The 24,978-nt window shown below is 40.7% G+C and overlaps 1 protein-coding gene across 4 annotated transcripts in view; it reads left to right on the top strand.

Annotated features, from left to right (window-relative positions):
- The window catches only part of ZMYND11 (zinc finger, MYND-type containing 11), a 108,314-nt gene extending 87,823 nt beyond the window's left edge, over positions 1–20,491 (top strand). For all 4 annotated transcript variants that reach the window (XM_009329884.1, XM_009329882.1, XM_009329883.1 and 1 more), the window contains 11 exons: positions 1,081–1,158; positions 1,563–1,655; positions 3,130–3,217; positions 4,435–4,490; positions 5,210–5,287; positions 5,833–5,951; positions 7,793–8,000; positions 9,879–9,947; positions 11,827–12,099; positions 13,186–13,371; positions 18,158–20,491. In XM_009329884.1, the coding sequence (XP_009328159.1) occupies positions 1,081–1,158; positions 1,563–1,655; positions 3,130–3,217; positions 4,435–4,490; positions 5,210–5,287; positions 5,833–5,951; positions 7,793–8,000; positions 9,879–9,947; positions 11,827–12,099; positions 13,186–13,371; positions 18,158–18,280 (1,371 nt within the window). In that variant the 3' untranslated portion in view covers positions 18,281–20,491. The remainder of the gene's footprint in view (positions 1–1,080; positions 1,159–1,562; positions 1,656–3,129; positions 3,218–4,434; positions 4,491–5,209; positions 5,288–5,832; positions 5,952–7,792; positions 8,001–9,878; positions 9,948–11,826; positions 12,100–13,185; positions 13,372–18,157) is intronic.
- Positions 20,492–24,978: the final 4,487 nt, after the last annotated feature.

Raw genomic sequence — 24,978 nt, 5'->3', positions numbered from 1 at the left:
GTAACTGAGCCAGTTTGGTCCACACAGTTTGCATACAGGTGGTGATGTGAGGCATGAGAAGGGGAGAACTCAGCTTGGCCCTCCGTGCGTTCGGAGATGTGAGGAGGAGTAAATGTTTTTGCAAGAGATGTGAGCAGTTAGAAATCACTTCAGGATAATAAACCTGGAACCCATGCTGTTGTTTCACTGCGCTTTTGTTTTGGAGAACTACTGTAGGCAAGAGCAAGGAGGAGAGAGCACTTTTCAGCCAGCTGTTGTAAGGCCATGCAGAACTGTGCACAGCTGCTGTGACCTGGAATTGGAAGGGCTGGTTTGTAAGAGCACGCTAGGCATTGGCAGAGAGCCACCTTCTCTTTAGCAGCACGTTTTCTGTATGCAGTGCTTCCCACTAGCCTGGATTGACTTTGAAGGGTGGGGATAAGGCTCTATACTAGTCTAAGATGAAGGAAAAAAACTCTGGATCCTGAACTGCTAAAAAGAAGCAGTCTGTGTTCCGGAATCTGGATTAGATTTTGTGAAGGAAGAACCACAGAAATCAACAACTGCTGTGTTTCTTAAGAAGTAAAAAGTGCTCTGAGTTTTTACTGGCTAGAGCCTATTTGACTTCCTCCTAGATGGTGTCATTTTGCCTAGTAAGCACATAATTTGTAGATGGTACAGGATATTATTTTTAAAATAATTTCTTATTTTTCAAAAAATATTAATGCCTTGCTAATAAAAAGACCATTAAATAAATTTCAAACTGCTCCCTAAAATGCCTTTCTTTATTGCTTTATTCTAATTAGACACTTTTTAACATGAGAGGTTTTGACAAAGTATTATGGATACAAGTGGAAATAAAACCTGTAATTCTTCTGTAGCTGAAGTCCTCAGCCCAGACATAATTCAAAGCAACATATATAGCTGTTGTGATGTGTTAGTGTTACTAATTTCCCAGAAAAGATTTTCCCTAAAAAATTGTGTGATAATGTGATTCAAAGTTACCTTTTCAAATAATTTTGTGATGCAGAGAAAATTTTTAATGGATGAATTTTGAAGTCAAGTTTAAAATGATAATATGATCCTATTTTTCTTTGACAGAGTATCAAGAAGAAAAACACAAGTAAACAAGAGATGAGCACATACCTACGATTCATAGTCTCTCGTATGAAAGAGCGGGTGAGTCTGAAACAGGGAAGTTTATCGAAGTGTTGGGTTGCACTGTAGAGGATGCATTGTGGTTGGCCACATGCGACTGTGCAGGGAGGAGGGCTACAAGAGGGTGTCATTTTATTTCCCCTGTCATAAGCGGTGTGTGTATTTCAACATACACTTACCACGTCTCATTGCTCGGATTAGTATCATTCTGGCAGGAGTAGTTTATGCCATGGACCTGTGGCTCCTCTGAAACGGACATTTTTCAGGTTTGAGACACATGTAATCTGTCAGATTGTGGATCTACATTTTGGCCTTGGGTATTCCCCACCTGAAATATCCAAACTATTGCATTTTTTTTAATCTTTTTTTTGTGTTTTAAGCAGATTCTAAATGCAATAACTTACACTGTCTCATGGTCCTTTCAGGCTATAGATCTAAACAAGAAAGGGAAGGACAACAAACACCCAATGTATAGAAGGCTGGTGCACTCAGCTGTTGATGTTCCTACTATACAGGAGGTAGAGCGACTTGCTTTCTAACTTCCACACTTTTTATGGTGTCTTTTAACAGTGAAGATAAACCTTAAGGACTAAAGCACTAACCCTGTTTAATTCTCCTTATGATCAGTATTTCAGTATTGTGTCCAGCATTGGATATGGGAGCTTAAAATTTCAAACTTTTCCTCATAAATAGGTAGCCAAGTGAAACCGTTTTGAGTGGTGCCTAGTTTTCAGACATAGTGTCCTCAATTCCTTTTGTGCTAAGGTTTTACTAGGAGCTGTAGGTAGCTGAAATCTTTAGAGAAAGTACCCTTTATCTAAGTCACTGAGTATGGACTTGAGTGCCCATGTTTGCATATCTGGCCCAATGTGTTTGACCATATTCCAATTTTAGTCATTAAGGCCTTGTGTAGGTGGCAACTTTATAAACATTTAAATGATTCATAAAGAACCAATTGTTTTGTTGATCACAAAAAAACAAGACTCACATAAAACATCTGTTTTGCATTAATCGTTCCAAAAATAAAGTACCAGTAAATATGTTGTTCTTTTTTTCTGAACCAAAGGTCTGACCATGACTCATGTAAATCGACTGCTCATGACCAAAATGAACAGCATATTCATCTTTATTCATTGCTGCAACTGGATTACTATGCGATGCTGTAGTACATATTGCCCTTTACAACCATAGATGTGAAAAGCCTTTATTTTGTTATTGTTATTGAAACACATGGATAAACAATAGCTTCACTGGCAGTTTCGGAGACCAACACTACTGGCTGGCTTGAAGTACTGGTTGAGCCTGAAAATAGGTCAGGCCTTCCTTTCACTGTGTCACCTTCACCTGCTTCTACAGAAGGTCTTTTGGCCTTGATAACATCCTAGAAACTGATGATGTTTTGTTTGATGATTGGAATTCTAATAGGTGTTCTTGACAGAGCACAACTGAAAATGCTGCATTCCTTATCAGACAAAAGACCATACTAGGAAAATGAACTGCATGGCTCCATGTAGGCATTTGTTACGAGTTTGGAAGACTAAGGCAATCAGCCTTCATCAGAAAACACTGACTGTCAAGTGAAGATCCTGGAAGTATAAAGGCAGTCAACATTGATTTGAAACTATCTGGTATTTTAAGGTACAAAATCTTCACCTCAGGGAATATATTTTAATTTGAACAAGTGTTCTGGGCCACACCTTATGATGAAGCTACTCCAGATTTACCTTGTTATAACCAAGAGATCTTTTTTTTAACCTTAGTCAAGTATTAAAGCACCTGTTTTACTTCTGGGCATTGCATAAAGGGAGCAATGCAGCCAGTGTTCAGGTACTAACAAATCATGTCAAAGAGTTGTAAGTATTCCTTCTGTGTACAGGAAAGGCAGTGCCTGATCTGTGTTGCATAATGCAGATTTCTGTTAAAGCTTATCTGCATAAAACAGGTACAGCACTTTAACATTTTTTTCACAGTCCTATGTTTTCTTTTGTATAGAAAGTAAATGAAGGAAAGTACAGGAGTTATGAGGAGTTCAAAGCAGATGCTCAGCTGCTTCTACACAACACAGTGATTTTCTACGGAGGTAAAGTACTACATTTACTGCTTGCTTTATTTGATTTATCTGTAGGAAACTCACAAGTTCAGGATTGAATTTGGTATTAGATAATCTTAAGTGTGGATGAGGTCATTTGAGAGCCCTTAAAAATCAAAGTAAGCTGCAAGAGGACTTTGCAGGATCTTTCTGGCCCACCCACTGCACAACTATTTTCATCCTCTCTGGCTAAACCTGTTAGTAGGAATTTGCACCTTTGCCATCCTGTTTCTTCTGCAGCCTACGTCATAAGTCAGTCTATACTGCAGAATTCTGCTAGTATACATGTGTTGTTCTAGGGTGGAAAGAGGTCTGATCTCTGATGTGCTGTCAGCGGAAACATGTACTATAGACACATATTTTTCACTCCTGGGCAATATCTGCCACATTGCGACAGCAAATGTAGCTACATCCACACTAGAAGTGTCCTGCTGGTGCAGTGTGTGGAGGTACAGCCATCAGAGAAGCTGCCAGCCACTGGGAAGGCAATAAGTGACTGTATGATATGGTGGGACAGTCTGATTGGAAGTGGAAAAACACCACCACTGTGTCCAGAAGCTATAGCCAGGTCCTGTAACAAGGTTCTCCAAGCCATCATTTCAGGAAGGATGTGGTTCTCCCCTGCAGACAAGGCCCACATCAGGAACACTGGGAGGAGGGTGGGACCAGTCTATTTGCAGCATCAGGAGATCCATCAGGATGATGTTGTTGGTAGGGAGAGATGTGAATGTGCTAATAGAGAAATACGCAGGTGTAAAGGGAAACACATAGTGATAAATAGTTTGTGAAGCATTACTCTGAGCAGAAATACTTATGTGATTGTACCAGTGTTCCTGTCAAGTGGTGATAGCAGAGAGCCATGTTTTAGGACAGTTGCAGTGTGTCGTTAAGACACTAGCAGAGAAAGAAACTGGATCCATATTAAGAGCAACCCTGTCTCCCTGCTGCTGCTTCTCAGATATGTACTTGTATTGTTCAGTTTAAAAGCTCCAAACACTATTTTTGCATATAAATATGAAAGAGAAAACAAATATAGAACTGATAGTTAGAAAATTTTAAATGGAAGGGTTATCCAAGTGACTAAATTATGTTTTGTATTCTCAAGCAAGACAATTATAGCATGGAAGTCATAGCAATGACGGCTGCAAATCTTCGTGAGCACTGTGATCAAACTGTGATTGTTCATACCATTTATTTTTAATTTATAGCGGACAGTGAACAAGCTGACATAGCGAGGATGCTTTACAAAGACACATGTCATGAAGTAAGTAGTACCAAGTAACCAAGAAGTAGACAAGATACTTGATTTTCATTTCAGAATCTAAGAAAATTATTCTTCATATTACAAAAATTAAAAGGGTGTGAAATTTGTTATAAATTTTCCCCTAACTTTCTAAGAGCTGATTCAGAATTCCTTTTCTTTTTTTTTTTTTTTGCAACTAGACTGTCATTTGGAAAATACCAATATTCAAATTTTAGTTTTGAAAATAATCTAGTAATACATAATTGGACTAGAAATAATTGTACTTGCTAATATAAATTGAACCTGAGGTGAGATTCCTACTAAATTCTGTAATTGGCATTGAAACATTTCTCAACATTCAGAGGAGACCAAAAAATAAAGCTAGGGGAGCTGTCACACTTTCTCCATTTGTACAGTTGAATTAGTTCCTTCAGAATGTACTTTAAATATCTGAAGAATTTAAAGAACTGTTCTTTGCATTTTAGCTATAATAAATCATTGAGTTGAATTAGTCTCCTCCCTCTGCCTTATTTTTCTAAAACATGAATAGTGTTTCTGCAGCTTGTCGTTCATCTACTTTCAGCTCACCTCAGTTTCACACCTCTAGTTTGCACAGACAGAAGTAACTCCACCAAATTAGCAAGCAGGGCTGAAAAATTTAACTGCTTAAGAGAGAGGGATACTACTGAAGTCACATAAATAGGATTTTTTGGGCTTATTTACCTTTTTTTGTTTTTCAGCTGGATGAACTACAGCTTTGCAAGAACTGTTTCTATTTGTCAAATGCGCGACCTGACAATTGGTTCTGCTATCCTTGCGTATGTTGCTGACACAGATTTTTATTTGTTTGCTTTTATGTATAAAATCCTGCAGTTTTGGTGTCATTAATGCATTGAATATTCCATTTCAGTAGGCTTGTTTCAAAAGCATGGTTAAGACTCTGTAAGCCTAGATATTTTACGCAAGTGAAATGTTGATTGAAGTTCAAAGCTGTAATAATATAGGTTATAAAACTTGGTTATCAGCCAGTTACAACAGTCTCACAAGAAAATAAGGAGCTTACAGAAATAAAACTTTGCTCCTGGATGAAGCTATAAAGGCAAGTTTAATTTGGGGACTGCTTAAGATCTCTGTTTTCAATAGACAGTTATGCCCTTTTCAGACTTTGTATTTTTTTTTACTTTGATCCAAGCAATACATCTAACAGGGAAATATGTATTGTAAGAAGATAAAAATGAAAATAGCACTAGGCATAAATAGCAGCCATATTCTTAAGATACTAGCATACTATTACAGCAAAATATTTGTGGGAGAAATCAATATAATACTTCATATCCAATAATAAATACAACATTTTTTCCAGATACCTAATCATGAGTTGGTTTGGGCCAAAATGAAAGGCTTTGGGTTTTGGCCAGCCAAAGTCATGCAGAAAGAGGACAATCAAGTTGATGTTCGCTTTTTTGGCCATCACCACCAAAGGTAATTTATTAATTCCATGTGCTGCTTTTTACAAACAATACTTAAAAGAATTTATCTCATCTATCATGTTGTAAATCCTGGCTCAGCTAGTTGCCAACATTAGAAAGTCTGGGTGCTTTGCCATCATTGTTTCAGAAAATTTAAAGCTCAGTCTAACACATCCGAAGTTGCCAAATGGCTCAGAGATTCCCTTTCCACAGTTGCCATAGGGGTGTTACTTAATGCCATTTTAATTAAAGAAAGCAAGTGAACTTCAACTATTCAAATCAGTAGCAGCCTGCTAATCCAAGCCAAGGTGAAAATTGGAGAGAAACATACTCTTACTACCAGCAGTATTGACTTCGTGCAGTTTTCTCTTCTGAGCATGCACATTGCACTTTTGTGTTTTAGTAACATAATACACATCACAAATGTTTGTGTCTCACTGCTAAATCTTTGACAGAGCTCCTGCTGTGAGCCAGTTTGCAATTTTATATAACTCTTTAGATTGGAAACTTCACTCTCAGAGATCAGCTTTTACTTCCCTCTCCAGTCATTTGTTCAGCATTTGGGGAGGGTTATAGTAGTGTTACTACAGTGGATGTACTGATTTTTTTTTTGCTGTTTGATTTATATACTTATAATGTTAGGAGAGGAGACATTTGCAAAGTAATTAATGGTTTTTGGGAAGGTGGTATATTTTGGTACATCCCAAAAGGGCCTAGACAATTCAGTAACAGTGTTTTATGAGGCTGTTTATTTAAATTGCTTTTAGTGTAACTTGCACAGTATATAACATGTTTTCATTTGTTATATGAACTACCAAGATTTCCAATAGGTATAAAATGGGTAAAGGATCTTTATTTGTGTTGCAATCACAGAGTGATTTACCTTGAATCTGTTTGCAAATGCAGCTTATCTTATTAGTAGTTTTGGCATTAAGGTCACACAGCTTCAAACTATTTAATAAAGTAACATGACACTTGTGGGATGAGGTGCTTGCAACTTCTTAAACGTGTGCTCATAGAGTAGGCAAAATACATTTTAGTAGAGCGCCATTGCTTAGTTACTGTGCTGGACTTGGATGAAAGGCCAAATTCCTAGTTAGTGTAAATTAGCATTCTTTCCTTGACTTCACTGAAATCAAATGTATATTGCAAGAACTGAGAATCTGGCCGCAGACATTTAATTTGTTACAGTATTTACTCTGTTATGTAGATGTGCATGGCAGTGACTCTTTTTCTTTCATGTCCAGTGCTGCTTGGTATAACCTTTCAAAATGTCAAGAGCTGCCCAAACTCTATGAGGACTCTCTGAAAATATTTAAGAGGACAAAGTACCTTTGGAACTAAGTCATTGGCATGAATTCAGTCCAAAAGAGCATGACAGTCCCCACGTGAGTTCAGGACTGATAGATAAGGGCCCAAACTACAAAATATCTCTATTTGAGGTGATAATTTGGTACATTCCTTGACAGTTTTAGGAAAGAGGTCAAGGGCTAGATTGGATTAGCATATGAATCTTCAGTAAAGATGTTTCTGTGTCTGACTCAGGGCATTTAGCAAGAGAACAAGTGGGAGATGTGATTGCTGTTGGTGCTGGGGGAGGTTTGTGGCTCACCAAAAATGAAAGAGACTTTGAGCCATAGCACCTACAGCTAACAAGTGCTTATAATAACACAAATGTCTAATGGTATGCAGTCCGTTTTTTTTCAAATGTGTTGAATATACAAAAATCCTGAGTAAAAAGGAATTGTCAGTGATCGGCCACTGTGAAAAACTGCTTTTGAAGTCAGTTTCTCAGGTCAAGATCCTTCATCTGTATTTAATATTTCTGAACCTGTCTCTACTGTGTATTCACAGGGCCTGGATCCCCTCTGAAAACATTCAAGACATCACAGTTAATATCCATCGGCTGCACGTGAAACGCAGTATGGGGTGGAAGAAGGCCTGTGATGAGCTGGAACTGCACCAGCGTTTTCTTCGTGAGGGGAGATTCTGGAAATCAAAGAATGAGGATAAAGGGGAAGAGGAGGCAGAGTCAAGTATCTCTTCCACCAGCAATGAGCAGGTGAGTGCTGCCACAATGTTAGCAATCAGGGCAATTTATTAAAGGGTAAAAAGATGACGTATTTTTTGATTAATCTACTGCTAAATTAGCCTTGTGCTCTGTCTGCAGTTTTGTGGTGACAAGAAGAGGGTTCAAAGGCTTATTTTCCCTATGTTTTGTGGCTCATTAATAACAAGAATAGTTTTCCTCTTTCCCCAGTTTCTTGGATGACCTCTACGTTTTAAAATGTTTGTCACCTACAGCACCTTGATGAGACAGACCAAGATTTCTAAAGTTAAATAGGAATGTTCAAGTTAAATGTCACGGATATCAGATAGACTGCAACACTGCCTTCTTGGACTCCCATCAAGGGACAGCCCTGTAGCTGTTCAGCCTTTTCACAGCTGGAGTGTGTTCACTTTGGACTGTATTCTGCGTTACAGATCCCTGAGTAACACCAACCATGACATTTTCAGCAAGTCCAACTGGTTAGGTGCAAACGTTGCACTTTGAGGACCATGTGGCCAGCAACTGATTAAAGTCATCAAAAATAATTCTGCAAAACAAGAAAAATTATATTGCTTTAACAAAGGTGAAAAGCACAAAGGGCCAAGATACAAAACTTTGCATTGCCATATGGAAATTCCCTTATCACAGCTGAACCTTGCTAGTCATTCATTGTCCAAGAGGATGTTATATATTCACTATTACAGACTTGGCAGTAAAATTTTCATATCTTGCAGGATGCATCTCTGTATTTTTGGCAGCCTTTTCCCTGGCAACATCTTTTTTCCTCATTTAAAACCACTATCCTCTCTCTAAGTCTGTATTTTAAAAAAATCAGCGTGTTTTGACCCTCTTCCTTTGCCCTTTTGTCAAACAGTTCTATCATCCAATTTGTAGCTAAAAACTTAAAGCTTATAAAACTGGATGTTGCTTTAAGGGGATGCTCCTTATCAAAGTGGTTTTAGGGTTTTTTAGCCTGGTTTGCTTAGCTAACCCTTTGTAGCCCCTTTATTTAATGTCAGGTATGCAGTCATGCAACAATGTATGATGAAACAGGAAAATGGTTACAAATAATATTTATGAAAGATAACAGAGGCATTTTCCCAGTTTTTCAGAAGTGTCAGTTATAGGGTTTAAAGTGTCCATTTGCATATTTTCTGTTCCACCCCAGCTGTTCATCCTTCACTTGGTTAATGCTAATACCCGTTTCACTGGTTTCCCAGATACAGCAACATAAGAGTAGCCATCAAACTCAGCACTTTGCAGTAATCTGCAGTACCCTGTCTCTAACACTAGCTAGTACCGGATGCTTCAAAGACAGGAATAAGAACTTTGCTCTAAGCCACTGCAAGATAATATACCATCCACTTAGATCTCACCCTTGTTTCTATTGCTGGAGATTGGCTTTTATTCTAAAGCATGAAGTTTCATACCCCTCCAAGCATACAGTTATAATCAATTATAGCAAGGCTGGATAATCTTACTATCTTTACATATATACATTCTCTTTATAATTATTGCTGTTTTCTGGCTTCCAACAAGATCTGCTGCCTAATTATGGGTCACTGATATCAGAATATTCCAGAAAACAAGTGTTTGAACTTGTGTGTGAAAAGAAGAAAAGAATGGTTAAGGGTATTTTAGCAAATACATATTGCATGTTAGAACTTGTTCATGAATTTTGTTCCTTCGTGCAATCATAGTCATCAGTGATAATGTGGAAAGTTTATTGTGAGCACTTCTCATTTAAGAACAGTATTCAACTTTCTATTTGCTAAATTAAATAATTGCAAGTAACCGAAAATAAAAGGTACATCAGTCACGTTACAATGAGTACTACTTATATGAACTGGTTTTTGGAATGATTCAATATGCTCTTCTTAATGTTCACAGCTGAAGGTTACTCAGGAACCAAGAGCAAAGAAAGGACGACGTAACCAGAGTATGGAACTCAAGAAAGAAGTAAGGAACCTCAATTACCGTGTTTGTAGAGATAGCAAAGTACAAAAAGTCTGAAATTTTAATAGACACTCCTTCGGTTTCTGACACCTTTTACTGATTTTACAGTATTAATCTTGGAAGTTCCAGCCCCATAGCTTGGTCCTCCTTGCTAACAAACATAATGGCACCTCCCACACGCAAGCCACTGGTGTCATTGTGGCAATATTCTGTATCATGAATAAATCAACAGTCAGCTTACGACATTTTTTTTTTTTAATGACAGATTCAGGCTAGTTAGTAAGTCTATAAACAGCAGAAATTAGGAAGTGTTTTGCACGATCAAGAATATTGAGTTTATAAAATGTCATATCCACCCTTGTCTGTGGAACTTCCTTCCTTGTTTATCCAACTTGCACAGTGAATGAAGTGGGGGAAACAGAAACCTATGATCATGTAACCAAAGGACTGTATTGTTATACTCGTACACAAGGGGGCAGTTGCTGAGACAGCCATAAATCTCATATTTCCTAACTTTGGGTACTTTTTCCTGGCCTTGTTTCAGCTGCATGTTGAACACTAAGAAAAAGTTGCACATATGCACAGTCCTTGGAAGAGGACTCAGGACTCCATTACAGAGGAGGGTTCAGGTATTTTAGCACCAGAGTCATGTGGGATGGCCCTGGTGCCTGAAATACAGACGTTGCCACTCCTAATATCTGGGCATCTGCCTCCCTGTTGTATCTGATACCGCAGGGCTAGCTCTGTGAGGCACCTTCATCGACGGAGGCAGTGACACACAGTTTGTGTTCCCTGGGGCACAAACTATATTTGAGTGCAAGATAGGGAGACATCCTAGTCTCGTCATTTTTATTGTGTTTTCTGTCAAGCAAATGCTGTAATTTGCTTCGTATATTTATGTCTTAACATTTGCCTTCTTAGCTCCGCTCATATTTGATCAGTGATCTGGAAGTCAATCACAGTGACCTATTAGAGAGTAATTGGTTGCAAAAGGGAATACACAGACAGCCTTTTGATTGGTGTGAGCAGTGCCCCATCACACTACAGGCACAAAGTCCAGTCCTGAGCAAGTCTGGTGTTACAAGGGCTGTGTGCTTTGTCTGTACACTGTTAAATAAGCTTTAAAAAATCTAAGTTAAAAAAAGATAAATAATGTTCATCTGTGTCTTCAGACACTTCAAATATCAATAAGAGTTTGCAGGGATATTATTTCTATCTGTTCTAAAGAGCAGGAACAATTGGTGTTAGAGTGTAATAACATAGGCTGCTAAATTCAGTACAGTACACTACAGTAACTATGATTTCTTTCTTGATAATTGTGTAATTACAGAAAGCTTCTGTGGTCATCCAAGTCTAGTTCTATATTATTGGAAGCAAGACTTAAGACGCTCATTAGTCTTTCATCTTCAAAGCACCTTTGAAGTACTAATCAATCTTTGCAGCAGTTCTATGAAATCAGTGGAATATTACAGACTCCAGTGGAGCCTGTTGGGCCAGAGTAAGGCCAGAGTTTGCCAAAATAATTCAGGCACCTTGGCCACGCAGCTACAGTCTCTTCAAGGAAAATGGTAGGGGGAAAAATCTATAGCAACCCTTTAGTAATCCCAAGGGATCTGCAGTGATTCAGCATAGCCTCTGATGTTGGTGGTACTTTTTGGGAAGCGAGGCTGGTGAGTGTGGCATACTGATGCCATACGTGTGCTTTCTTCTGGAGGGCTCCTAGCTGAAGTCAGAAAAGCCTGACCACTGAAGGTCTTCAACAGACACCTTTCACATTAATTGTGCTGGCATTAGTCATATTACATTTTTTCTCCAGGGGGAACTGAAAGTTAACTTGTTCTATTTTGATACCTGGATTTACAAGTTTGTTCTTTCTCTGTAGGAGCCAGAACCTGAAACTGAAGCAGTAAGTTCAAGCCAGGAAATTCCCACAATGCCTCAGCCCATTGAAAAAGTTTCAGTCTCAACTCAGACCAAGAAGTTAAGTGCCTCTTCTCCAAAAATGCTGCATCGGAGCACCCAGACCAGTAATGATGGAGTGTGTCAGAACATGTGCCATGACAAATACACCAAAATCTTTAATGATTTCAAGGACAGGATGAAAGCTGATCACAAAAGAGAAACTGAGAGAGTTGTGCGAGAGGCAGTGGAAAAGGTAACGCTTGTCAAACACCACCTACACTCTGGTTTGAGGAGAGGAGGAGTGTGGATTTTTTTCACATTCTTTTCTATTTTTGTAACATCCACCCTTAAGAAAATGAATAAAAAACCTTTTCCAAAGAGACCACATAAAAATAGTCTTCATTATTGCTATTTAGACCATTTCTATACCAACAGACCTTGGTTTAAACAGAAAACTCCTGCTTTTTTTGATTCTTGTCCAGTGAAATCAGTTTTTGATCCAAAAGTGAAACTAATTGTTCATTCATGAGTATCCGTTTCCAAAGCCTTTGTCTCCATTGTCAAATGTGATTGTAAACAATGGCATTGTTTAAATGCCATTCATAAATAATTCTTCTTCTGTCAATCTTCTGACCTAAACATTAAATAGATTCACTGAAATTTGTTTGAATTTTCTTATCTAATGATAACCTGTTTAAAATTCAATATCTAAGCCTGAGCTGGTCACCTTTGGCTGGAGAGAGCAGGACGATTTAGAGGAAGGTTTGTCTGACCTCTCTTAAGTACCTGTCTTAAGACAAGATGAATTTCCTTCTGGATGAAAGACTATGGAATGAACCTAGGGAGTTAATCCTGTAGGATTAAGACACCAAACTTTTAGATAATTAAGCAAGGGCAAAGGAATCCCACCGACAATGAATACTAAAAGGTACCTCTTCCTGAACTCAGGGATGTTCCATTTTGTATTTTCCATTGTGCCCTCACTGTAGATTTATATGCAGTTTTAGATTTGGAAAAGACAAAATCTTTGTCTAAGGTAAAGTCATAAATTTGTAAACTGATCATTGACAAAATATACATGGAACCTATTTATCTGTTTTTGTAGATGCCTAGCAGAATAGAAATACGGTGACATTTTTATTTTGAATGTTTCTTATGGGATAGAAGTTTTGTTATAATTATAAATGAGAAAACTTTTTGTTTTCTAAATAGGAGATATCTCTAATTATGTGACCTCCACCCACATCAGTAATAGGGGTTTAAAGAGTAGAGGTTTAAAGAAGATACTTTTATTCCAATAGCTGTCCATTGACTTGCTTTGCTGACTTTCTTACGGCAGCTGCGTACAGAGATGGAAGAAGAGAAAAGGCAGGCTGTGAGTAAAGCTGTGGCCAACGCACAAGGAGAGATGGACAGAAAATGTAAGCAGGTAAAGGAGAAGTGCAAAGAAGAATTTTTAGAAGAAATTAAGAAGCTAGCAGGCCAGCACAAGCAACTGATTTCCCAGACCAAGAAGAAGCAGTGGGTAAGTGTCAAAAATTTATTACAAGAGAATAAGTGGAAATGTATAATGCATACTGCAGGCCAATTGAAGGTGATTTGTTCCTTACTTTTAACTGCACCGCTCTTTCACTGATCTTTCAGCTTTAAGGTTTTCTCCTTCATATTACTGCTTTCAAATTTTCTTAACCTTCAAATTTAAACTCGAAGTTCTGACTACTTTCCGTCTTAATTATGCAGTGTTAACAGCACCACCTTCTTGAGTCCAATCCGATGTTAGTATCAAAATATTTTTTCTAAATGCAGTTTTACCCCATGTAAGACATGTTTTGCATTATGTTCACACTCCTTTGATCTCAAGGCCCCAGAGGGTACAATATCTGGCTGCATCAGTTTGTATTCCCCTGCTAATAAGGCTGGTAGTGATATCCTTTTGGCCTTTTCCTCTCCTAGCTTTTCCTGCAGCTCTTTTATGTTCTTTTGTATTTAAGACATGACTTTCTGAAATATATTTCCCTCCCTGTTCAGTAGTTAAGCCCAAATCTGCAGCATTGCCTACAAAAAACATGTTTGTATGCCCTTTAGAAAAGTGAAAACAGACATCTAACTTACCATTCTGTTACATGCTGCAAACTTTTCCCTCTTTTTGTTTGTTTTGTGTCTCGTGTTTTCTTTTCAAGCCAGAAGTGTGTTCTCCCACATGGCTGTACAGCATCTACTCAAACATTGCAAGTACTGTAATACTGTGCTGCTAGCCTATAACAGAGTACGGGTGGAGACTGTTATGCTGAGGAGCAGTGAGCCTGGCACACATACAAACTTTGCTATTTCTTTGCTAATTTTCATAGAACAAGGAAATGAAAGCCAGCATTCAGGAGATCACACTGCAGTGTAATAGCCATCTATAACATACAGTGGGGTGGGTACAAGATTCTCTACTCGCCTCCTTTTAAGCTTTGATTTTGCCAGATGCGGCTGAGAAGCGTGCGAGTGCTTTGCCACAAGATGGCACGCTGATCTGAGCAGCGATGGATAACCGCCGTCCCACTGCCACTGCTGCCTGGGGACAGCCAGCTCTGGCTCCGTCCCACAGCTCCTGTTTGTCTTCCGCTGTAAAGGGCTGTTTGTTTATGTTCAGCCTCATCAGTCCTTGTTCTTACAGATGAAACGATGGTCCCTGCAGAGAAAACTCTGCTCTGTAGAAGACTGAAATAAATACTAAGGCGAGACAATCAGTTGCTGACTATCACAGTTACGAGTTTGGTTTTTTGTAAAGAGAAGAATTACTTCAAATGCCAGAGCTCCTGTAGAGTCTTCATTTCTGTTCCTAGTAGAGATTTTACTGTGGGTGTTACGATACTGCAGTGCTTGGGTCTCTGTCAGTTAGAAAATTCCTCCCTGCCTACCTGTCTCTGCAGACTAGAGAAGTTATTGAGGACTCCAACTTCATCAAGTTACTGTTTAATGAGTCACCAGCTGCTGGTGCCTGCATGCATGCTTTTGCCTGTGGCACTTGAGAGGGAAATTGAATTGCCTTTGCCTACTATAGAACTACGTCAAATTAGCTCTTTTCTGTCAAATGTTAAGAGTGCACATGTGAACTGTTGCCACCATGCAGCTGATAGGCAGTAACTCAATTACAATAACTTGATTGTGAGTCTGGACTCTTAGCTATAGCTGCTTTTTGGTGTTTTTGAAGGCAAAATTTATGAAAGAGGCTCCCGAGACTTACTTTCATCTGCTCCAATGTGCCTTTACCATGTCCTTTAGCCTAATCAGAGAGTGCCCTGGTGCCACATCACTGCATCTTATGATCATGTGCATAAAGCCTCTTTCAGAGCAAGACAATTAAAGATATAAAGAGTATTTGACAGTTCTGGGGCCACAGAAATAGGCAAGACTATCTGTCAGTCACCACCTTAAATGAAGGCATCATACAGGCAGCTGGTTTGCATGTGGCAGAAGAGGGAGGGAAAGGAGAAACACCTTTGCGCTCAAGCTGATGGATCTGCCTGCCAACACGCAGCCTCAGGCGGCTGGAGTTGGTCCAATTACACAAGTCCCCAGTGATTTTTTCCTTCGGTGGTACTAATGACAGTCCCTGGTGTGTAGTACCACTCTTGTATGCTGCTATTATAACAATACCTCCTTACCAAAATCTCATGTAATTAACACACATACTAAATGAGTTTTGGTGGCTTTGCTTTTTAATTAGAAGCAGAGACCTCTGGTTTTGCGTAATGCACATGTCTTGGCTTTGGAATACAGCTGCTATTATTCACACTGTATTTCTTTTTCTCATACCCCAAAAAAAAAATCCAGTCAGGATGAAGGGATCATTTTGCTGGTGGTGTACAGGCACATGAGAAGACGCGCTCCCAGCCCTCAGGAGCCTAACGCATAGTTAAATAACAACATTTTTCTGTTGCTTTAACTAGTCACAGTCCCCTTGGCTTAACCCAATTTCATTTTTATACCTCCAGAAAATTTGGATTTAATACAGATACCTCAAGCAAATAGCAAACAAAAGGAAGAAATGTAAAGGCAGGGATAACGATCATGAGATTATGCAGTTTGATGGCCTCCAGAATACAGGCTAGAGGGCCGGTCTTGACAATGTTTCTTTTTTAATTTCTCCCAGTTCTTTTATTTGCATATAAGCCTCATTTAAATTGGTGCATAGTTCATTTTTATAGGTAACTTTTAACTTCTGTCTCTTTCAATTATATTTAAATATATATTTATTCTAACTTGCAACAGGTTGTTTTTAAGTGAACGAGCATTGTCCGTGATGTGTACTGTCTGAAACAAAAACCCAAGTGATTGATAATGTTTAGAAGGAGGAAAATACAAAGAAAAGAGGAGGCCTAAGGCCAGCTGGCATTTTGCCTTGTCTGCCACATGTGCTGGTACCAGCTTAGATGACACTATTTTCCTTTTGTAAGTGGAGATTTACATCCCACGCTTATGGCCAGCGTATGTAAAGGAAGGTGCAGGACCCACAGATCAGTTGTCCTCTCCTGTCTTAGCTTTTTTTGATCTCTCCAAGGAAGCAGATGTGAAGCTGGTCTCTGGGCTGAGGCCCATGCTGTACATAATGGAGAGACACAGCTGTTCCCTGCACCTTTCCAGAGGATGATCCTAATGGTTCCCACAGGCTTGTGGGCAGCCAGCAACATGAAAAACCAGGAAAACAGCTCTCGAGAGGACACTTGTTTGCGGACATTTCTACAAATAAACTTCCCTGGAGCTAAGTTATAAAAGGAAAATGGAGAGTTTCCCTTCTCGCGCAGCTAGGGCAGTCCCTTTTATTGCTGATGTAAACAAATAGTTATTGGTTTAGCCAACGTCACTGTCAGCTTTCTTGGATCTGTCTTTTAGTGGTGTGCAGGGTTGTTGTGTTTTTGTTTTGTTTTAAGGCAGTTGGGTTTGTTTTCTTTGTAATTCTCTGTTTTATTAACAATGCTATAGCTAGACAGGACATAAAAAGTAAATTGTGTGTGATTCTGTGGTTTGATAGCAGCCTGCACAGACTGTGTGATATCCCTCCCTCTGTTCCCCGTCATGCAATAAGCATTTCAGACTGGATTTGTAAAGATACGCTCTGATTTTGAGCAGACCAAATTCAGAAAGACAAACCTGAGATCATTAGAACCTGACTTTCAAGGGCGCTGAGTATAAGCGGTTCCTTTAGTAGCAATGCCGCCCTACTTTAGAGGGTTTTGTCAGAATGATAGTTAATGCTTTCGCAGCACTCCCTGAAGGGGTATAAAACTACCTGGAGACAGGGCACATTGCCTGTCTGGGTGCCGTACCTGCTTGTTGACCACCCGTAGTGTTGACCAGCACGTCGATTCCCTTTTTTTAGTTCCTCAGAGGCCATGGGATTATTTTCCAGGTAGCTCTTCCAGCTACCAGGAAACTGGGGGCATTCTGTGTGTTCTGGGGTAGAAATCCTCTTTGCTGCAGCACTCTACAGAACCAAGTATTTTGGCAGAAATCACGGGCTGTGCAGCACCTCTTTCTCTCAGGAGCTTTGTGCCGTCCTCGCAGGCATGACAAGGGGCAACAGCCCATGTAGCCATCCTGTGTACAACAGGCCTTCTCTGGTTTCTGAAGACTTGAAGGAAAGGGCACTTTCTTGCTCTTTTCAGTAGCACTGATGTGGCACGAGGTTTTCTTTTCACGAGATTGCAGCGCTGTCTGGCAGTCAGCAAACCCCAATGACAGTAGCCTCTCTGCAGACCTATCCTAAACGGGCTATAACAAGCCACTTGGTAATGAATTATTCTTTTCTGCATTGATGTTATTGTTGTGACCTTTGAGATTTGCCTAGCCCAGCAACCCCTGGACAGGTCAGGCTTGTAAAGAAACCTCAGAAACGCCGATTTTCAAGCTTGCACGGAACCTGTTCCCGCCAGAAGTGCCTGTTGATTTATCATAGCTTTTAAGAGATAGATCAGGGTGCTATCATACAAATGTAGGGTAAAAGATGGTTCCTGCACTGTGTGGCTGAAAAATGTCAGTCCACTGCCCTGAGAGATGAGTTTTCTTAAATGAGAGATGATTTTTTCAAAAGCAATAATCCAGACTCCGGAAAATATGAAAGCATTGTGCAGATTTGCTAAAGATTGCTGCTTTACTCAGCACGTGTGAAAAATGCCCTTCTGCCTCTGGATGCCCCAAGCATAAATAAAAAAGAAGTATTGCTCTGCGTGTGCTGGTGCATCCACGAGCCAGTGAGAACACTTGTGCGTTGGTAAGGAGGGGTCCTGCGAGGGTGGTAATCTCGTCTCGTTTGTTCTCTCCAGTGCTACAACTGTGAAGAGGAGGCCATGTACCACTGCTGCTGGAACACTTCCTACTGCTCCATCAAGTGTCAGCAGGAGCACTGGCATGCTGAACACAAACGTACCTGCCGCCGAAAAAGATGAAAGAGTTATTCCTCCCCTAGAAAACCACCTCGATGATTGCTATTCTCAGACACAGCGGTTTTTGTTTCCAAGAAGCCAAAATTGTTTAGAATTTGCTTCCCATTTTGCACCAGCCTTTAAACACTTTTCGTAAAAGAAATTTTGCACAGTAATTTCAATCTTCTGTTTAATGCTCCTCCAAAATTTTGTCAGCGAAATGAATTTAACATCTGTGGGAGCAGGTTACTTTAAATAATTTTAAACTAGAGGATTTGTTGCATTTTCAGCAAATTTTAAAACATTTTTAGGTTTTACAGAGATTTTAATCTTTAAAAACAGCGGATCTAAAAATAAAAAAATCATGGAAGTTTAACAAAAGGAACATTTAAAAACTAGATCTGAATGTAAGAAGTATAGAACTGTTTCAGAAAAACGAAGCATACTACCTTGATGTAACATTTATTTCTTAACCTTGTTGAGCTGGTTTTGTTCAGCTTAATTTTACTGTTTAAAGGCATTATCTATTGGTTATACCAGTGGGTACATGATTGAATTTAGGGAACAGGGTTGACACAGCAGGTGCTAGTCCTGCATATTTTTTCTTAAATATTTCCCAACTGTGTTTTATTTTCATTATTTCTTTTCAATATATAACTTTTATAACAAAATATTAGCTTTGATCTTGTAGTTTGAAATCACAGGGAACTGGGGTAATCTTTTACTGAGCTGGATCTTAGAGAAAAATGAATATTTAAATTTTGAAGTTTGCACATTTCATCTTTGTCCTAACATGAGTGCTTGTAACAAGAATAAGAAAAGCCAAAAAACAACAAAAAACAAAACCAACTACCTTTATTCATACACGGAATTATGAGGCATACAAATTTCTTTATTGCGCCCCCCTTCAGCCTCCCCAATCCAACGTCATTTGACTGCCTATGATCTGGTGTCACCTGGTCCATTGTAACTTGAGAATGAAAGGAGAAAAGCACTTAAGTTTCACAGAAGCCGTTATGTTTGTAGTAATGGGTCATTGCCTAATAATGAGCTCCATCACTGTACTCAGAATGAAGAATAATGCATGTTAATTTTCTTGTATTAAAGATGCCGTGATTTGTAAAAAGTCTGTATTTTGCGGAATGTCTGGATTAAGAAGCATTACCAATAGGAATGGATCGATAGTTGAAAAATGATTTCCTTTTTGTTTGTTTTATATATAGATATATGAATTGCATCCATGTTCAGAGACAATTTTTTTAAATAGATGTAAAGCTTACTTAAATAGCTTTTCTTTTAAAGTGTCTCCGCATTTTAGTTTCTTTCAAAGATTGGTCTTAGACTGAATCATATGCCCATTAATCATCCAGCTATTTTTTGAGAAGTTAGAGGAATAATTTGTAAATATTTATTTAGATCTTTGATATTTATTGAAAGCAATTACATGATGGACCGATGGAAGCTGAAGAATCGGGAGGAAAGCCTTTAAAAAAGTTTTCTCTAGGATTTGTCAGGGTCATTGTAAAGCTGAAAATATAACTAACCTTCTGTGAACTACCACTGAAATCCTGATCTTTTTTACCTACAGTGGTGATATAAGTTAATTGACTAGATACTGCCAAATAATGCCCAATATGTTGCAGAAATTAAGTGGTAAGTTGATTGGAAAAAATAGTAAGCAGATGGTAGCTTGTATTACCACAGCTACATTATTGCCTGATAAATGTGTAATTAACTTTTGTCGCCTCTGTGTTGTGACTGTAAAACACTTCACAACTAAAAATCAATCTTGTTCGATTACTTTACAAGTTCCAAAACTTCGATCCACCCCTATGAAAGCAAGTTATTGTGGAAATATTTTTGGTGTAAAATCATTCCAGAATATGTAATATTTAACTGATAGCTGCATGAAAGTAAGATTCGTGTTACTTTGGCTTTTTTGTCTCTGTTGACACGGTTGCACATTTCCAAGTTACTACAGCGTGAAAACTGTGTGTTTTAAAGAAAAAAAAAAAACAAAACAAAAAAAAAAGATTGTGGCCTGGTTTTGTATAAGTTTTAGGTAAAATTACAATTGATTGTTTTAGGAATCATGATTTAAAATTAATTTTTCTGCAAATCATAAAGCTATATTAAAGTGTTGAGCTTAGCCACTATGCACATTGTAATTATTCATTGTGGCTGTCCAGTTTATGATGCATTCTGGCATTTTGTAAGCTGCTCTGACTAGCAATATATAGAGTCATTTAATGTGTTAACATTGGTTAATAAATGTATTTAAAAAAAAAACTCACTGAAAGTGTCTGTGTCGATTTTGGCCAGTTGTCCTCACGTCCCTGGGTGGGCATGCATACGGCCGCTATTTTTGCTTGTCCTCACCTAGAAAGACCAGGGCTGTGGATGGGGGAGCGGTGCCTGAACTCGCAGGGACCTTGCTCCTGACTCGAGGTGAGCTGGCAGGTCCATGCAAGGGCTTGAGCACTTAACAATGGTGCTTGGCACTGAAAGTGAATCTTTTCAGCCCGTTCAGGGCCAGCAGCCTCCGAGGGCTGCGTCCATCATGTTCTGTTTTAATGCCAGGTCCTGCACCGCCAGCAGCCAGGGTGGGTGTCGTGCTTTAACCTCAGTCGGCAACTGAGCACCACGCAGCCGCTCGCTCACTCCCCTCACCCCCCCGGTGGGATGGGGGAGAGAATTGGAAAAGCACAAGTGAGAAAACTCGTGGGTTGAGATAAAAACAGTTTAATAATTGAAATAAAGTGATAATAATAATAATGTGACAATAATAATAATACTACTACACAAAGCAAGTGATGCACAGTGCAGTTGCTCACCACCCGCCGACCGATGCCCAGCCAGTCCCTGAGCAGCGGCCCCCCCGGCCAGCTTCTCCCAGTTTATGTACTGAGCATGACGTCCCATGGTATGGAATGTCCCTTTGGCCAGTTTGGCTGTGCCCCCTCCCGGCTTCTTGTGCACCTCCAGCCTTCTCAGTCGGTAGAGCATGGGAAGCTGAAAAGTCCTTGGCCAGTGTAAGCACTGCGTAGCAACAACTAAAACATCAGTGAGTTATCAACTTTGTTCTCCTCCTAAATCCAAAACACAGCACTGTACCAGCTACTAGGAAGGAAATTAACTCCATCCCTGCCAAAACCAGGACAATGGGGCTGGCAGACCCCCTTCTCCCTGTGCTTCCTCTCACCAGTGGCCCCACTCTGCCTCCTCCCTAGCCCAGTCGCCAACCCTGAGCCTGCGCCTGTTACATATTTTATTAATAATTTTATCTGGAGGCACTGAGAGGACTCTATGAATCCAGCTCCAGCCTGAACGGTGGCAGCATTTCTCTTACAAGTGCAGCCCTGAGAAGCAGTCTCTCTCACTTATTTTCAAAGTCGGGACTTGCTGCCAGCGAGGGAGCCGAGGGCTCATGCTGGTGCTGCTGCCCACGGGGCATGTCCCACAGCCACCCCCAAGAGAAAGGGCCATTTGGGGACAAGCCACAGGCAGGGCAGGTTGTCCTGGAGCCCCATTGTGACTTCAGGGCTGCAGGAGGGACACTGTGGGAATTGGTTATTCTGTGGCCATTAAGAATTTCCCTGTGGGAATTAAGACCTGGCAAGACCTGCCAGTCCCAGGAGGAAAAAAAAATAATTACATTTTAAATATTTAAAGATCCCTCAAAAGTCTCTTCTATTATTTTGCTAGCCAAACTTTTCTGTTCTTACATGAGTCATAGCATTTTACCCAAGAGTGCAAATTTTATTCATTCATCTTGATGAAACTCGATTCAATACAAATAACCAGCGTATTGCAAATGAATCATTTATGCTGAATCAAGCCAGCAAAGCAGGATCAGGAAGAAGCAGCGTCCCCTTTGAGCTCCCTTTCCCAGGCCCTCTCCCCTTTTGATGACTGCTTTCAGCCTCCAAGCGCAGCACCGCTCACCAGCCCCTCACTGGCAGAAATCCTTGGTGGAAATGCTCCCCGCCACTCCTTCCCCACGTGCATTTGCCGGTTCAGGTGTCACCAGTGGGGCCGGTAGCGGGACCAAACACATTACATGCTTTGGAAGTGCCACGGGTCCTCTGTGACCTGCCATACCCCACCACACGTCCCACGCCAGGCCCTGTCGCTGCCACCCCTGCAAAGCAGAGGAGGACATTTGCCCTTGCACTGCCCCAAATCTGCAAACTTCCTTCCGGCAGAAATCTTAGGATGAGCAGGGGTTTCTCTGAGCTGCTGCATCTTCACCACTGCAGACAGGGCTATATCTCAGTGCTCCTAGAGCACCAGTCTTAAAGGCATTATTTGGCTTTTTATTGTTGGCTTTTCCTATTTTTTATCATTGTTATTATTGTTGTTATTGTTTACATCATCATCATCATCATCATCATCATCATTTAATAATTTTAACTCTGGCTATTACTTTATTTTCATAAGGAGGAGCAGTGGTTTCTGCCTCCTGCTTCCTTTAGGTGGAGTGAGCTGCCCAGCTCAGGGCTCGTTTGCCTTTCCAGCTCTTAAATGACCGAGTATGTGAAATATGTTTGGGATTTGTTACCGGTAGTTAGGGGCTACCCAGCCAATTTTAGCCTCACTGAGTGAGAGCACATATGTGATCTGTGCATATGCTTTCCAAATGCTTTCATAAATCAAACTGGGGGGGGGGGCGGGGGTTCAAAACCAGAAAGGCCCTTCTTGCATGGTTTCATATTAAGGAAATTCAATTGTAAGTGGAAAGGTCCATGGATTTGTGAGAATAATAGCGTATTTTTGGTTTTAAGTGGGAGATGTTTATAGCTAATGTAAAAGGAAAAAAACAGCTATCTTGGACCTTCCAAAACCCTGAAAAAACCCGTCATATTTTATCTTAATAAAACCTATTTCCAGACGTCAAAAGGCTCAAAAGTATGTTAGACTCTGAGTAATGCTCTTTAAAAAAGAAATGCTGGGTTGCTAAAGGTTCCAAATTGTCAAATCAGAAAAGAAAGAAAACCCAGAAAGAATTAACTCTAAATTGCCCCTCCTGCTCCAAGTGGCCGTGCCTGCCCCAGGACCTCTCCAGCCCCACGGCCCTGGAGCTGGTAGTGAAGTGCGGAAAGATGCCTTCAGGCATGGCAAACAGCGATGGAGGGGCTGAAATTAAATACAGCATCTGCTTTGCAGATAGTTTTTACATAGAAGGGGACTAAGAATTGAAGATAATACAGAAAGAAGGCCAAGAGAGCGAGAACGGGCCATGCTAAAAGGCAGAGCAATGTGTTTGTTTACAAAGCCACCGGCCAGTTTCTGTTAATTCCCTGGAAGTGAAAACTAAGCTGGCGCAAAGCTTCAGTGGAAATAGGATTTGCCCCAGAGAGGTACTTAAAAATAAGCTTGAGTTCTGCATAGAGAAGACACTGTGAAACTGGTTATACGAATGCTTTACTAGTGTTTGGAAAAGGACTTCTGCAGCAGAAAACAATGTTTATTAATAAAGCCAGAGCACTATTTTATTTTTAACTACTTTGTTAACAGGAAAAGTATCTTTTGCAGCCAGCCACCGCAGGGGGCTCAGGACCCCGCTTACTGCCACGTGAGGTCTCTGCCTCTCCTCCGCTCCTCCTCCTGTGGGAAGAGTTTTTTTTGACAGCTCTGCACAGGGCTGGTGCTGAACCACAATCCCACTGCCCTTGGCCACAGCAATCAGCTTTTGCCCCTTGTAACAGGGCCTTCAAGGGGAAAAATGGCTTCATTAAAAGCAAAAAAGGAATCGGTGCCTTGCACACAGCCGCTCTCGAAAACCCTGTTGTCAGGAAAGAGGGTTTTGCCTGGTGTGGGCCACCCACGCATGCCTCGGCTGATCAGGGCACCCCATTAACTGTCCTCGTTAGGAGGAGTAAGAGCCGTTTCCACGTGAGAGAGCTGTGCGGGTCCGGCGTGCTCTCAGGAGGGAGCAAAATGAGGCGTCCAAAGCCCAGCGGCATGGGCAGCACGGCGCAGGCAGGGAGCTCCTCTGCTGCCTGCGCTGCAGCTCAGCCCCTGCCAAAGAGCAACACTGGCTCCTTCCTGAAGAAAAAGCATGGCCACAAACTCTGCCATGCCTGGCTTATGCACTAGAGAGAGAGAATTTCTTTGGCTGACGCAACACTTGACCAAGTGGCAGAGCCTTTCCCTGTCTTTTCACAAGTCTGTAAAGACCACGAGTGCCAGAAAGCCTTTTATTTTTCCCCTGAAGAAACGAAAGATGTGCAACTCAGTAATGCAATTGCGTGTTATTTTTTTTCCTGTGGATGCTGGAGCCAGCAGCGTTTTAACTCTGGGCTCCCTAATGTCAGTGGCCGCTGCAGTAGTGAGCAAGCTGCTCCGTGCCAATCGAGCTGTTGGGAGTCGGTGCTGGATGCTGAGCCGGAGCCCAGGACTGCGCACCCCTTCCCACCAGCAGCGTGGCCGCTGCGTCTCTGTGCAATATTTGGATGGGTGCAACACCGTGCTTGCAAAAAAAGACCCCAAGCCTTGGATTTTGTATTTCACTCCAGTTGGTGGGGTGACGTGGGGTTTTCAGGGCCCGGAAGGGGAGCAGGAGGCAGCTCACACAGCCGGTCCCTGACACGGGGTGCTGGATCTGTCCTGCAGTGCCACACCGACGCGCCGGTGCTGCCGCCGGCTCCGGCTGAGAAAGGTCTGAGCCACCTCAAGCTTGGCCCAGTGCAGGAGCCTCCTTTCGAAAGCTGCTGACAATA

This window comes from Pygoscelis adeliae, unplaced genomic scaffold (assembly GCF_000699105.1).
Source record: "Pygoscelis adeliae isolate BGI_AS28 unplaced genomic scaffold, ASM69910v1 Scaffold238, whole genome shotgun sequence".
Lineage (NCBI taxonomy): Eukaryota > Metazoa > Chordata > Aves > Sphenisciformes > Spheniscidae > Pygoscelis > Pygoscelis adeliae.
The sequence above is the reverse complement of the archived record's forward strand: the minus strand, read 5'-3'. Positions and strand labels throughout refer to the sequence as shown.